Below are 16,465 nucleotides of genomic sequence, written 5' to 3'. Positions count from 1 at the left end.
GATCTTAAAACTCAACTTTCATTTTTTAAAGACACCTATTAGAAGATGAGCTGAACAAAGACAAAACTAACACATCCAAAAATTCAACTGTCTATTTAATTTTTAATAGGTATTAGGGATAAAACTGGATTAGATTACTCTCTCAAACGTTTCCTGAGATTTCCCAAATCATATTAACTCTAACTCCCATTAATTCTGTTTTGATAAAAAATTAAAAACAGTTTCAAAGGAAATTCTATCACTTCTTATAGACATCAATTTTCCTGTAATCATAATCTTTCTTTTCAAGTCCAGAAATGTGTCAAATTGGAGTAATTATCTAAAAACTCCTTACCACATACAGATATTTTCCTTGAGTAATTTTAAGCCAATAAATTTCTAATACACAGTTAGAAATAGTAGCAATCTCTCCTAACAAAATAAATATGTGAGCAAACCACACAGAGTAGCAAATTTTAAGGCAAAAATAGAGTATTCTTCTTTTTAAAGAGGGAGTACTGTTTTCTTTCTTAATTTGTAACAGAAGAAATACAGCTAAATAGTCCCATGACAAGATAAAACTTTACCTGAGCCATCTGTTGAATGACTGACTTAAAGTCTTCATTTGCCGACTTAGGAGTCCAAGGAAATAACCCAGAGACAGTCGAGTTATTAGAGGGTCTTTGGGCATTCCCATTAGGAATGGCACCATGTGTAAACACTAATAAACCTTTCCTAGAAAAATCAAAGTTGGCTGAACAATCTGAGGGTATGTGGCTGAGCTGTTGAAGAGAAAAACAAAAGAGAATCATTAGCAGAAACCTATAGAAAATAAATTATTTTTACTTAATAAATATTCTGTTGTACCCATTACATGTATAATTTGCAAATTAAATATTTAGACATGAGAAAAATAAGACACAGATATGTGAATCTATGTGTGTGTTAGGCTACAAATAGTTTTCATTTAGTATTACACAAAATATTTACTAGATTAAAATGTATTGCTTCCTGGGGCTCAGGCCATGGAGTGTCTGACTTTTGGTTTTGGCTAAGGTCAAAATCTCAGAGTTGTGAGATCACAGAGTCTGCTTGAGACTCTCTCCCTCTCCTCTCCTTCTCCCTCTGACCTCTCCCAGCTAATGTGCTCTCTCTCTCTAAAATAAATAAATCTTGGGGTGTCTGAGTGGCTCAGTGTTAAGTGTCTGCCTTCGACTCAGGTCACGATCCAGGTCAGGGGATTGAGCCCCGCCTATTTAAATAAGTACAACTTGGGGCGCCTGGGTGGCTCAGTGGTTTGGGCTGCTGCCTTCGGCTTGGGTCATGATCTCAGGGTCCTGGGATCGAGCCCCGCATCGGGCTCTCTGCTCCGCAGGAAGCCTGCTTCCCTCTCTCTCTCTCTCTGCCTTCCTCTCTGCCTACTTGTGATCTCTGTCTGTCAAATAATAAAATAAAATCTTTAAAAATAAATAAATAAATAAATAAATAAGTACAACTTATATTCCAAAACAAAACACAACATTTATCATAAACATTTTAAGTAAGCTTTATGCCCAACATGGGGCTTGAACTCAAGACCCTAACATAAACGGTCACATGCTCTACAAAGTGGGCCAGCCAGGAAACCCCCATAAATATTCCTAAACTATCCATGCCAGTGCTACCTACAGTTCACAAATCCCAGTACAGTCTTCTTGCTGAGTTAAGTGCACTTAGAGAGAGTTTGTCTGTCTCTGTCTCCTTCCATGTTTCTTTGCTGGTTTGAATATACTAACATGTAAAACCCTGATGAGTAACTTACTTGCCCTTTCAGTTGCCTGATGGACTGCTGAAGTGTGAGTATCTGATTGAAGAGAGGGCTCTTTAGTGTCTCATAAAACAGAGAGAGCTTCTCATTTTGTGATGTATCTCCCTTCTCCTGCAGTTTCATTTTTAGGCGATCAAGAACTTGTAGGACCTGCAATTTATCTTGTTTGAAGAAGGATAATCAGAGCACAAGTTAATCCCACTGTACCTTCCACTTCTGAATCAGTAATAAATTTACTGATAGAAGTACATTATCTAGTATACCTGGAGCGGGATTTTCAGGCATTTTGAATGATTGTCTTCAATCCCTTTTAAAGAAACCTAAAGAAAAATTTTAAAACACAAAAGATTTTCCATTAGTGTCTACTCATCTATAGTTCTGTAAAAAAATTATAGAAAATCTCAAGAACATGCTTCATCAAAAGACTTCACTCAAATTCAAATTAAAACTTGAGTAACCCACTAGGTTTCCTCAAACTAGAAAGATAAACACACGATTTGCTGAGTGTTGACGAAAACATGAAGCAACTGGAACTCTCGACATCACTAGCAGAAACGCAAAATGGCACATGCGCTTTAAAAAGTTGTCTGGTAGTTTCTTACAAAGTTAAAAATACACTTACCTTATGACTCAGCACTTCCACTCCTAAATCCTTACAAGGAAAAATAAAAATACAAACTCACAAAAAACCTATACATGAATATTGGTAGCATTTTTATTTATAGAATGTAAACAGAATTCTTGGGAATGAAAGCAAAAAACAACTACAAATATACACAACATGGATCGATCTCAAAAATACTATGTTGAGGGAAAGAAACTAAATAAAAAACGGTTACAAACTGTATGATTCCATCCACATGAAGTTCAGTCTATAGTTATAGATTAGTTTACCTCAGCAGGGTAGAAAGGAGCTGACTGGGAAAGGATCTGAAGGAGTTTTTTGGGGTCATGGAAATGTTCTAAGTTTCAAATGGGGTACTTTTTGTTTACACAGATGTATACATTTGTCCAAATACATTGACTTACATATTTTAAATCAGTATTTTTTGTATACAAATTACAAATTATACTTAAAGTTCATTTTGTTTAAAAAAAAAAAAAAAAAAAAAAAGGATCCTGGGCTGGAAAAGAACATCTACATTAAGAGGTGAAGATTTTAGAGATTAGGGGGGGGAAAAAAAAACCCTAAGCAGCACACACAGTCCCAGATTCCTAGTAGTCATCTGAGTCTCCAAAAGGTAATCACCCAACATATTGCCATTATCTGTATTTTTAATTCCAGTAATTTGTTCAAACTAACCTAAAATGTAATGTGATCACAACTCAAAATTCCAGCAAATCCTCTGCGAAGACCAAACCGGCACTTTCACAGTAGTCATTTATACTAATGGTACTCCAGATTGTAGTGAACCATCAAAGAAACAGGAGTACTATACGGTGAAAATTCTCTTACATCAACTCTGCATACAGTTGCTGAATGAGGTCTTCATCTTCTAGTTCAAGGTCACTAAGTAGGAAAGGGTATTAAAATCCAGTAAGGGACGGGGCGCCTGGGTGGCTCAGTGGGTTAAAGCCTCTGCCTTTGGCTCGGGTCATGGTCTCGGGGTCCTGGGATCGAGCCCCGCGTCGGGCTCTCTGCTTAGCGGGGAGCCTGCTTCCCTTCCTCTCTCTCTGCCTGCCTCTCTGCCTACTTGTGATCTCTGTCTGTCAAATAAATAAATAAAATCTTAAAAAAATATATATATATCCAGTAAGGGATGCCATCTGCATTGATAAAAGGTCCATGTATTCCATCTAAATGTTCACTGAACTGCTGAATAGACAAAACCGCTACTGATGAGCTCAGCATCTCAACTGTGCAAACTTTACCACTACCCATTGACAGGTAACAGTAACAAAAGATGGTTACAATGGCACTATCCTTTTCTATAGTAGTAGCCTAAGGTCCTAGAGGATTGACAAGAGCAGCTCTGTCTGTGGTCATTAATAGATCAACCTCTCTGAAAGAAAGAATGCAAGCGAAAAATAGGAGATATAATTTTTTTACTCTCAGACTGGCAATTTTTTTAAATTAATAATAGCATGTATTCTAGAGGCCATGAAAAAACAAGTGGGAATATAAATTTGCACAATCTCTTTTAGGAGAGCAACTTTAGCAATAGCTATCGATACATTAAATTTGCATTCTCTTTTACCCAGAAGAGCTACTTCTGAGGGTCTCCCTAAAAGAAATACTTGTAAAAGGGCATACAGATGTATTGTACAAGGATATTTACTTTATTGTTATGAACAAAACTCCAGGAAAAATTAATCTGGCAAAAGCAATCAGGCATTCTAATAAAGTAGGTCTGAATCCACTGAAATGAGAAGGGGAGGGAATCAGCTAACGGTAAACCTGTGGCTCTCTCCTTTAGGGAAGGATTCCCAGCTTGATAATCAGAACCCCTTGCAAACACCCTAAAGGTTTTTGATAGCCCCTCATTTTTAAATGTCAGGAAATGTCTTAATTGCTTTTTGTAAATAATCTGAGAATGAATGGATTTAAGGGTCATGGCTAGAAGATACATAGACATTTTCTATTTGTGTAACTAATGGAGTATAAAACTCAGGATTCCCCAAACACCAAAGGTTTCCTTTGAGAAAAACATTTCTGTATATATTGTTGAGAACCTATCTAGTAACCCAAAACAAAAATGTGTCCTAAGGGGTGCCTGGGTGGCTCAGTGGGTTAAGCCGCTGCCTTTGGCTCGGGTCATGATCTCAGGTTCCTGGGATCGAGTCCCACATCGGGCTCTCTGCTCAGCAGGGAGCCTGCTTCCTCCTCTCTCTCTCTCTGCCTGCCTCTCTGCCTACTTGTGATCTCTCTCTGTCAAAATAAATAAAATCTTAAAAAAAAAAAAAATGTGTCCTAAGGTTGAATTTTACTCCTGTAAGCAAATTAAAAATTGTGGTTAAAGTCTATCAGAAATATATTTATAAATGATTTAATTCAACCTACACATAACTAGGTATTTTAAGTGTGTCGATAATGTCCTAAGAAGAAAAGTGCCATTTTTCGGCTGGGTACTCCTCTAGCAAGGAATGTCTGTCCCTACCTCCTGCCTGTAACCACTGAATCAGGAGTATGGTTTGGTGCTCATTCGGTGAGGTTTGATCTCATTCACATGAGAATGCTTTGACAATTCAATCCTCTATGTTAACACAAGGACATTATCTAACAGGCACAACTGAATAGGGAAAAGAGCAAGTTTCAGGGTATGAGCATTATTTGCTTTTTATAAGAAAAAGATATGTATGTGTGTAGGTTTCTAGATTGAGAAAGATAATTTCACAGTAATTAACTTCTGGAAAGTAGGGCGCCTGGGTGGCTCAGTTGTTTAAGCGACTGCCTTCGGCTCAGGTCATGATCCTGAGGTCCTGGGATTGAGTCTTGAATTGGGCTCCCTGCTCAGTGAGGAGTCTGCTTCTTACTCTGACTCTACCCCCTGTTGTGCACTCTCTCTCTCTCTAAAATAAATAAATAAAATTTTAATTTAAAAAAATTCTAGAAAGTAGAAATGGAGATAGGAGATTTAAAAAAATTAACTTTACAGATTTCAGTGCTGTTTGAATTTTATTTTAAAAGCATGTCTTGGGGCACCTGTGTGGCTCAGCGGGTTAAAGCCTCTGCCTTTGGCTCAGGTCACCATCCCAGGGTCCTGGGATAGAGCCCCACATGTGGCTTTCTGCTCAGCAGGGAGCCTGCTTCCTCCTTCCTCTCTCTCTCTCTCTGTCTGCTTCCCTGCCTACTTATGATCGCCAACTGTCAAATAAATAAATAAATAAAATCTTTAAAAAAAAAAAAAAAGCATGTCTTATTTCGTAACTTAAAAACTAAAATAGGCAAAAAGATAATGGCTGAGAAGGTCTAATGAGAGAGCAAGCAGATACAAAGATAATAACAACACAATAGGATAATTATATTCTAAGGCATAACCATCAATTGCAGTAGTGTGGGCCATGGGCTAAGTGAAATCACAAAGGGAGATGGACTAAATTTGCGTGGGGATGTTTGGAACACTGGCAAGAGAACACATCAGAAACTTCTCTCGCAAAAGAGAAAGAATGTGGTGTAAAAGGAGTGGTCATTTGCCCTCATTTGCCTACAACCACCTCAGATTACCCAGCACCATTATGGATGCTGTTCCATTTCACTCCCAAAACTGCTGCAGTTATGAATGGACAGAAAAGAAGTGGCATATATATGTAACAGGTATTATTCAGCCATAAAAAAAGAATGAGACCTTGCCATCTGCAACAACATGGATGGACCTACAGGGTATCATGCTAAGTGAAACAAAACAAAGACAAATACCATATGATTTCACTCGTTTGTAGAATCTAAAACACAAAACAATGAGTAATCAAAAGAAAATCCCTCTTAAATACAGAGAACTGATGGTTGCTAGAAAGGAGGTGGGTAGAGGGATGGTTGAAACAGATAAAGCTGATTAACAGGTACAAACTCCCAGTTATAAATTTTTTTTATTTTTTTATTAATTATTTTTATTAACATAGAATGTATTATTTGCCCCAGGGGTACAGGTCTGTGAATCATCAGGCTTACACACTTACAGCACTCACCATAGCAGGTAACTTCCCCAGTGTCCATCACCCAGCCACCCTCTCCACAACCCCTCTCCCCTCAGCAACCTCAGTTTGTTTTGTGAGATTAAGAGTCTTTAATTGTTTGTCTTCAAAATTTAAAAAAAAATTTTAAGTGTCACAGTTTGAATGACATGTAGGGCTACCCTGGGTAAGTGGTTCTCAAATTTTAGCATGCATAAGAATTACCAGGAAGGCTTATGCAAACACAAGTTGCCAGGGCCCACCCCTGGAGTTTTTTGTTTGTTTTTGTTTTTTATTTGACAGAGAGAGATCACAAGCAGGCAGAGAGATAGACAGAGAGAAGGGGGAAGCAGGCTCCCTGCTGAGAAGAGAGCCCGATGGGATAAGGGGCTCAATCCCAGGACCCGGAGACCATGACCTGAGCAGAAGGCAGAGGCCCTAACCCACTGAGCCACCCAGGCGCCGCCCACCCACCCCCCTCCCCCGCCGGAGTTTTTGATTCTGCAGGTCTGAAGTGAACCAGAGAATCTGCATTTCTAACAAGTTCCCATGTGATCCTGACACTGCTAGCCCAGAGACCACATTCTGAGAACTACTATATACAGGTGTAAAAGCTCATGAATTTCTATGAGACTATTAATTAGTTTTAAATGACCTAGGTATCTAAAAATAGGACCAAAAAAAAAAAAAAAAACCACCCAGGGTTGTTTTTGTGTTTGTGTGGGGGTTTTTTTTTGTTTTGTTCGTTTGTTTTTCTGCAAGTGTAGACGGCAAATTGATGCTTGGCTCACAAAGAGAGAAGTCCCAAAATTGGGAATAAGCATTTAGAAACCACATAATGTGGCAGTGTAATGTTGATCTATCCAATTTAGTAATAAAACTTTGACTTACTTTTTCTTTTTTAAATTTCATTTTTCTAACAATTCCTTTTTCTGATAACTGATTACAAAAGTATCAGTTCTTGGAAGACTGTGGGTGCAGGGGAACCCTGATCTCTTATCACTGACAGCTTAAGAAGCACAGACTTAAACAGACTTTGAGAGGGTCCTTGTAAATAATGCGAAGTAGACTGGTCTTTATCCTGTAAGCAATAGGAAGTAATTAAAGGCTTTTAAGTTGGGAGGTACTGAGTCCAGATTTCTATTTAAAAAGGTAATTCTGGTAATAGGATAGATTAGCGGCCTTCAAACATTTTTAAATACACCTTCCCATCAGTGAGAATATGGTGACCATTCACCTTATTTTTTATAATTATATATATATATTATATATATATATATAATTATATATATATATATAACTATTTACATGTCATATGTTTTAAACTATACATAAAATTTTAAATGTCATGACAATAAGATAGAAACACTAAAAAGTAAGGTTTTATGTCCTCTTCCTACCATCCCAATGGATCCTTCTGTATATTTTGGAAACCACAGTGGTACAGTATCCCTCAGTAAGGTTTAAGAGAAGAAACTGGGTGGCAATTTAACCTTCTGACTCATACTTAATAAAGGCTAAACCCTGTCCACCATGCAGGCATGGAAAATTACTGCAGTCCATGGTGTTAGGTAATATCTAGGGAAGAGGACTAAAGCCTTAAAAATATGAGGACAGAAGGGAGAAATATAGTAATTCTACAGCTCAACAACCAGTAAGCAGCACACAGGCTAAAAATCTTCAATCAAACCACCTTGAACTATTTGTCTAGACTGACAAACAGAGCTTACAGCAAGGAATCTCAAGTTTGTTTAAACATGGTAAAGCGGAGTCTAACTTGTCAGAGATGGGCCACCTAGAATCGGTCATAGGTGATATTAAAATGCCACCGTGTGCCGCTGTCCTCCCAGTGCTACAGCCTCCAGAGAAGGCGTAGTTATTATGCTCAGTGGCTTCTACTCCATCATTGATCAGGAGAGTCTGAGCTATGAATTTTTCATGCCTGGTTCACTGTAGGATTTGACTGAAGGAAATTATAATAATATTGTGGCTTTTCTTTATACCCAGGCCTTTAGCCATTACCAATTAATGGAATATACGGAAAAAAAAAAAAAGCTGATGCAGAGATAGAAATTTAATTTGATTTAAATTTCTAGGTGGAGGAAACTTACTGAATAGATTTATTAACCTCCTCTGTTCAAGAATTTAAGTGAACTAAAACCCTGAAAAACATACTTTTCAGATTCCCAATAGCTCACAGAATAGAGACCTTATAAGACACCTTATACTCCTATCTTGAAAATTTGGGATAAAAAGATCACTGGCAATCAGTTTGGCAAAGTACAGGTATTCAGCCTCTAACTGCAGATATGAATTGGAAGATCACAAACTCCTCACTGGGAATTCCCCAGATCCAGAGGGAATGAGGGAGTTTGAACAATATGAAAGCTATTAACTATAAATGAAGTCAGGATTTCAGAAGTTATTCAAAAATATAAGTCCACAAACAACTTAAAAAGCTTTTGTTTTTGTTTTTATTAAAAGAGATTTTATTTATTTTTGCAAGAGAGAGTTAGCTCCAGCAAGAGGGTGGGGGGCAGAAGGAGAGGTAAGGGAAGAGGGAGAAGCAGACTCCCTGCAGAGCAGGAAGCCCAATGCGGGATTCAATCCCAGGACTCTGGGATCATGACCTGAGCTGAAGGCAGACACTTAACAGACTGAGCCACACAGATGCCCAACACCTTACAGTTTCTATTGCTTCCTTTGAAGTGCAAAGCTCAGGTAGTATCTAATTATCACGCCTTTGTCCCCAAAGCTCAGCATTTGTGAGGTAGCAATTAAATGGGAAACAAACTCTCCTAGCCAAAGTAAACACATCTGCCACCATGCTAATAGAGATTCAAGACAGTTGTCACAGTCTTGTGTCCTTATCAAACGACAAGGCCTTTTGTAATCCCTTAGATACAAAAGATAATATATTTTTGGCTGCTGCCAAACCACTACATTCCTGGAATTCTGGGAACATATATAAATTCCAGAACAACCCTGACATTTTGGGAACCATATGCTTAAGCCATAACCAATGCTTAATTAAGTGCACTTAATGCTAGATATTCAGGACATGTTGAAATTGAAGATGAAAGATACTGTGTTAAACTCAGAATCAGAATTGAAAATTAGGGTGCCTGGGTGGCTCAGTGGGTTAAAGCCTCTGTCTTCGGCTCAGGTCATGATCTCAGAGCCCTGGGATCCAGCTTAGCAGGGGGCAGGCTTCCTCCTCTCATTCTGCCTGCCTCTCTGCCTACTTGTAATCTCTGTCAAATAAATAAATAAAATCTTTTTTAAAAAAATTTTAAAAAAGAACGGAAAATTGAGTCAGTTCTTCAGAATAATTCAGTTGGCTAAATACTAATCCTTACTGAACTATTCAAAGTTAATCAATGCATATCAATATTCTGCCTGTGCCTTGGCCACTGAGTGAGAACACTGTTTCGTGGTATGCTTTTGTATTTCTGTTGGCGGCAGTTTTCTCTAATTATGGACGAAAAAAAACAAAAACAAAAACAAAAATCTGGGCAATTTTCACACTTAGGGATCTCTGTGTAGCCAGTCCCTCACTGAAAGGGCCCAGGCATTCATAAATGAGTAGTTTCTACCTCAAATATTCTGTTCAATGCTCCCCACAAGGTAGGCTGTATGCCCTTCTCTTCAGAAATATGGTGATGGCATTTTTGCCATGCTTCTGGTATTCAAAAACAATCCTAGCAAATCGTGAAATACACCAAACTAGGCTTCCCATCAATGTTCACCTTCTCTCCTTCCTCCTGACCTTCTCCCCCAGACCATTTAATCTGTTACTAAATCACATAATTCACCTTTTGGTGTCCACTACGCACCAAATGCAAGGACATTCTGTAAAACATCTCATTTATCTCAACAAGGTAGTATTATCACCCCCATTTTGCAGATGCAGGGAACTTGCTACAATTTCAAAAAAACAAGGAGGAAATTTCACCTTGGAAGGAGGAAAAGTCAACTGTTAATGACTTTAAAAATGAGAGCCGGCTATTTCACATTTTCAACAGCGAGAGAGTGTTTGTCAACCTAACCCTCAATATCCACTTAATTCACCTCCCTCTCCTACCACACTCTTGTCCTAGAGCTTCATTAGAACTCCAGAAAGTAACTCCAAGAGGACTGACTGCCCGTTTCAAGCAGGAGCCTTACCCAACCCCTATTGTCAAAGTCACCCCCATCCATTAGGGGTTAAAACTAAATGAAAACAGGTCTGCCCCTGACAGATACCTACTAACCAGGCAAGATGTGCAGAGCACCAAAACAAAGGGCAGGACTTTTGGTTCTGTTTTTAAGAGTAAGACCAACATGAGAGAATGCTCATCTCACAGAGAGTTTACTTTTTTTTTCTTTGTAAGTTTATTTACTCAATCTCTACACCTAACATGAGGCTTGAACTCACAACTCCAAGATCAAGAGTCACATGCTCCTCCAACTGAGGCAACCAGGTGCCCCTTAGGAACTTCTTTTAATCTGAAGGCAGCTCTATAAATCCATGTTATCAATATACAGATAATCCAAATCTGAAAATCTTTAAAATACACACTACCTTTGTTTATAATATTGTTGTTCAACATGTTTTTAAACTATAAGTGATCATACTGTATATTTATCCTTCAGCAATTTGTTTTACCTTATCCTTAAAGTTTTATGATTAGTCATGAGAATATAGGATATATGCAGCTTCTCTTCATTCACTGCAACAACTACATTCCACTGTAGGAATCCATGATTTTCTCCCCCAACCTCCTGCGAATAAGCATTTAGATTGTTTCCTATTGGTCACAAACACAAAAACAGGATTAGAACGTAATACCTACTTCATTAATCTACTGTTTTCCAGTTGATTCAATCAGCAATTCATAAAACAAGGAAGATTCTATAGCCTAGGAACTTTGAAATCCTGGAGACCTGGGATCTACAGCTGGGACCAGCTCTGTGTTCTTGCACCAATTGTTTAAATTTCCCTTTACCTCAGATTTCTCATTTGTAAAATAGAGTAAATGAAAATTATTACATATTTACCATTGAAAGGACGAAATAAGGTATTGGAAAACATGTATTCTGGCACACAGTGTACCTTCAATACAGAGTAGCTACTATTGTTAACAACCTCTTCTGGGGTGCCTGGGTGGCTCCACTGGGGATCTCCCTTCCATTAGGTCAGGATCCCAGGGTCCTGGAGTTGAGCTCCAAATCGCATCAGGCTGCGTGCTTGGTGGGAAGCCTGCTTCTCCCTCTCCCACTCCCCCTGCTTGTGTTCCCTGTCTCTTGGTATCTCTCTCTGTCAATAAACAACCACCATCACCTCTCCTTTCAATCAAAAGTATTTAAGGTACTTCAGGAGCTTCAAAAAACTAATAATTTTTGGGGGGTTCCTGGGTGTCTCAGTGGGTTAAAACTCTGCTTTCGGCTCAGGTCATGATCCCAGGGTCCTGGGATCGAGCCCCACAGCCGGCTCTCTGCTCAGCGGGAAGCCTGCTTTCCTTCCTCTTTTTCTGCCAGCCTTTCTGCCTACTTGTGTTCTCTGTCAAATAAATTTAAAAAAAAAATTTTTTTTTACCTGAGATTTTGGTATGTACTCCATAATGATTATTTCTCAGAAGACTGAACAACAAAAATGTTCAGTAATGCAACAAATATGGGGGGGAAGGGAGAGTAGGAAGGCTGATAACCTGGGAATTTGAAAAACCTGTTTCTTTTTTTTTTTTTTTTTTTTTTTTTAAAGATTTTATTTATTTATTTGACAGAGAGAAATCACAAGTAGATGGAGAGGCAGGCAGAGAGAGAGAGAGGGAAGCAGGCTCTCCGCTGAGCAGAGAGCCTGATGCGGGACTCGATCCCAGGACTCTGAGATCATGACCTGAGCCGAAGGCAGCGGCTTAACCCACTGAGCCACCCAGGCGCCCGAAAAACCTGTTTCTAAGTAGGAATTTAAGTGCTTCAGTCCACTAAGCCCTCTCAAGGATAAAAATTCTCATACTGAATCCTAACCCAGTGCTGTTCAACAGAAAAATGTGAGCCACAGAAGTAACTCCAATTTTTCTAGTAGCTGCATGAAAAAAGCTAATAGCAATAGGGAAAGTTAACTTTAGTCATGTATTTTACTTCACCCAATATATACAATCATTTCAAGATGTATATAATTTTTTAAAAATGAGGTATTTTACTTTTTGCTTTACACTAAATCTTCAAAATCTGATGTGTCTTTTACATTTGCAGCATGTGTCCAGCCCAATCTGCCCTACATGAAGTGTCGGACAGTCACATGTGCAAAGAGTTAACCAATCTGACAGCACAGTATTAACCCATGGTTTGCCAGAAAGATCCCTGTACAGTGTTTTTAGCAAAGACTTTTGGATTACCAGTTAACATAGTTTCAATGCCTCTTATCAAAATAACTCACAAAACTTTGGTTCTTCCCAATAAAAATAGCTCAACTCCATAATTTTAACAGAAGTTATCACAGTGGAGGAGCAAAGAGCAGGAGAATCATGACTCACAGTTTATAAGACACATTCTTAACGAGGATTTAATTTCAACCTCCCCGAATTTCAGAGAAGTAGATCATTTACAGATGGGAAAACAGAGGAGCAGGGTTAAGTGACTCGCCAAGTCCTATGGTAAGTGGATCCAATACCCGTCTCCGGGCTCCACAGGCCGCACAGTTGTACAAACGCAAAACGTTAAGTGGCCTCTTCATCTTCAGCAGAGATCTAGCCCATGACTGAAATAAGGGTATTGACAGGCTCTAGATTTCTATTTGCATCAGAACTTCATTTTTTTTTTTTTTTTTTAAAGGTTTTATTTATTTATTTGACAGAGAGAAATCACAAGTAGATGGAGAGGCAGGCAGAGAGAGAGAGGGAAGCAGGCTCCCTGCTGAGCAGAGAGCCCGATGCGGGACTCGATCCCAGGACCCTGAGATCATGACCTGAGCCGAAGGCAGCGGCTTAACCCACTGAGCCACCCAGGCGTCCCTGCATCAGAACTTCAAATGAGGGTTTTTAAAAAAGGCATCCAAATCTGCGCAAAACATCTGAGTATGAAAAAAACCACAGCAATGGTCAAGCAATCACGAATATAAAGGTGGACTAGTACTCTCAAAAATTTTCTACCCAGGTGAGCAAAATCTTTACAAATTAAACCCCATTTTGGTCTCCCCAACCTAATGTATTTTTGTTAAACAAAGCACGTAAACTCAAACTACTTGGCTGTTTAGCTTAAGGATCATTACAAAATGTTTTTAAGTAAAAATGCAATTATAAGGATGACTGAATGTTGAATCTCTACGAATCACAAAGTTCTAGTAGTGAATTCACCATGGGAAAATACACAGCTTTCCCTTTTTAAGAATACTAACCGAAAGACAATATACCAGAATTTTATTAGTGGTTACTTTCAGAGGTAGGTGGGTTTGTCTACTTTCTCCAGTTTTCTCCAGTGAATATAGGTTAGCTTTATAGTTTAATATTAATACAGTACTTAAACTTACTAAGGCCTTCAAAAGTGCCTTGTTTGGCTCAGCGGGTAGAGCACAGTAACACCTGATTTCTCTGGGAGGGGAGTTTGAGTCCCTATCTTGGGGGTAGAGTTTACTTTAAAAATAATAAAATAAATATACATACTAAGGCCTCTAAACACAGATAAGAGCTTAATATAATTTCTTTTCCATTTACACACAACTATTATTCTAATGCCAAGCACATCTCATGTGACTGTTAACAGGATCTCGATTAGCAAATCTCTCCAGACCAGAGTTTACAAATTCTGTCTTATAAAGTACCTTCCAGCGCTGATATTTATTACCTTTTTAATTATTTTAAATTTTTAATAATCCTTATATACGCCGTAGGGGCCTAGAAACATCAAGTTCATTTTAGTTCAAAGTCACAATCCTCCCTTTTTCCTGATATTGCACACTGAAGCAATTTGAGTTTTTACACCCACTAGCTTTTTTTCTAAAAAAAGATGTGTACAAACGAATTGGCAGTCTATAGGAGCTTAGACACTCTAGAATGCGGTATCAACCATAGTTGATACTGAGATTTCTTTTTCTTCTAGGTCTCCAGAGGCTACTTCATTAAGAAACACTTGTTTGTGGCGCACCTATCAATGGCCAGACTCTAAACACACCTGAGCAACTTAGAGAAATAGGGCCCTGAAAGGCGAACGCTCTCAATCGCAGAGTCAAAACCAGTAAACAACTAATTTGAATCCAAAACGATACGAGCCATCTGGACATATGACAAAGTGCCAAATGAACACTCCTGGGGGAGATTAATTTGGCACACCTCCTAGGTGGGCCACGAGGGTCGGGGCTCTCGGGGTGAGGGGAGGGGGAGGATTTGAAAATGTTTTCCTCAGCTTGACTGAAAGCAGGAATCCAGCAATGTCCCCACAACCCGGAGGCCACAGTACTTTCCGTCTGATCTTCCCCCGTCTGAAAAGTGAGGCTAGCAGAGCCCAAGCCTGACCGCGGGCCTGGGAACTGGGCTACGTGACCACCCGGGTGGGGCCGGAGCTAGGCGGTCCTCTCAGATAAGATCTGGGAACCCCCTCCTCCTCCGGGCCCCCGCGGCAGGCCACCACCTGTTCACTCCTCTCACCGTCACCAGTGGAGGAAAAGACTCTGCCCAGCTCTGGGGCCAAGCGCAGGCACCGATCCGGGTGCAAAATTTGATCCCTGCCAACCCCAGAACAGAAGTGGGCCGAGATTTGAGGGCCGGCAGGGCCTGGCGAGGCTGGGCGGCTCCGCGGCGGGCGGCCCGCGGCGAGCTCAGCACGCAGCTGGGTGGGGGGCGGGGGTTGGGGGAGGGGCACGGTGGAGTCACCCAGGCCGGACGCAGAAGGACTGCGCCCCGTGCCCACTGTGGGCCTGGAGGGGCGCCCAGCAGCGCCCTGGCTCTCCCGTGTCCACCTCCTCCCGGAGGGCGGGCGCAGAGTGCGCCAGCGGCAGGGGAGGCGGGCTCCCACGCAGGAAGGAGAGCTGCCCCCCGCCGATCTCGGGACGCAGGGACTACCACGCCGCCCTGCGAGCGCCCGCGTAGCTGGGACCCCCCGCTTTACCTGGTCCGACGGAGGGTCGGGAGCGAGCGAGCGGGCGGGCGGGCACGACGCCGGCCCTCCCTCACCTGGGCGGAAGTGAACGGGGCAGGGTAACCGCGCCTCACCTGGCAGGCCCTTCCCTAGCACCGACCCTCCCCGCCTGGGGCGGGGCGCCGGGGTGGCGCGGGTGAGGGGGCGGGGGGAGCCTGGGCCGCGGGAGGCCGACTCTGGGGAGGAGGAGTGCGGGGGCGGCGGAGTTTCCTTTTTTCGGCAGGTGAAATTCGTCTGGGCGCGGGAGGGTTAAAGAGCCTGGAAAAGGTGGAGTCTAGGGGCCCAGTGGCGGTTGTAACGCCTGGTGGTGGGGGCAGCCCGTGCTAAAGGGGTGGGGAGGTCCTGCCGGACAGGTGTTATTAAGAGGGCTGGGCAGAGAGGGAGTCTCAAAGGCAAGCTAATGAAAGGATGTTGATGAAAACATGATCAGATCTAATTAGTCCCCATTGTGCCTTTCCTTTCTGCTAACCCAACATAAAACTCGTAAGAAGTATAGCTGGGGAAATTTAGTTGGGGGAAATAAAGGAATCTGGCAATATTTGTCGGCAATATGCAGGGCATTCGCTTATATACACTGATGCGGGAAATAAGGGCAGAGGAGAAATATTAAATTTTCCTGCCACCTATAGCCCACTGACAAGTCCTTGAAACAGGCAGTGGCTTTCCTCTAGGAACTCAGATGCCTGGATATTAATACTCTCCTAAGGGCAAGCAGCAATCTTAGCTGGCCCCTACAATCCTGTAAGTCTACTTTAACAGAAAAATTTCTGGGGTGCCTGGGTGGCTCAGGTCATAATCCCAAGGTCCTGGGATCCAGCCCCGCATCAGGCTCCCTGCTCCAGGGGAAGTGTGCTTCTTCTCCCACTCCCCCTGCTTGTGTTCCCTCTCTAGCTCTCTCTGTCAAATAAATAAACATAATCTTTAAAATTTTTTTTCCTTTGGAATCTTCCTTTA

The 16,465-nt window shown here is 41.0% G+C and overlaps 1 protein-coding gene across 10 annotated transcripts in view; it reads right to left on the bottom strand.

The window, feature by feature from the left end:
- PATJ (PATJ crumbs cell polarity complex component) overlaps positions 1-15,633 on the bottom strand; it is a 377,446-nt gene extending 361,813 nt beyond the window's left edge. For 9 of the 10 annotated variants that reach the window (XM_059135624.1, XM_059135619.1, XM_059135627.1 and 6 more), the window contains exons 1-4: positions 15,482-15,633; positions 2,050-2,106; positions 1,781-1,947; positions 567-761 (exon numbers count right to left, since the gene is read on the bottom strand). In XM_059135624.1, coding sequence (XP_058991607.1) covers positions 567-761; positions 1,781-1,947; positions 2,050-2,071 — 384 coding nt within the window. In that variant the 5' untranslated portion in view covers positions 2,072-2,106; positions 15,482-15,633. The remainder of the gene's footprint in view (positions 1-566; positions 762-1,780; positions 1,948-2,049; positions 2,107-15,481) is intronic. The other variant, XM_059135628.1, reaches the window with a different exon arrangement.
- Positions 15,634-16,465: the final 832 nt, after the last annotated feature.

The sequence above is a fragment of the Mustela lutreola genome, chromosome 10, assembly GCF_030435805.1.
Source record: "Mustela lutreola isolate mMusLut2 chromosome 10, mMusLut2.pri, whole genome shotgun sequence".
NCBI lineage: Eukaryota > Metazoa > Chordata > Mammalia > Carnivora > Mustelidae > Mustela > Mustela lutreola.
This window is presented reverse-complemented; position numbering and strand designations above follow the sequence as displayed.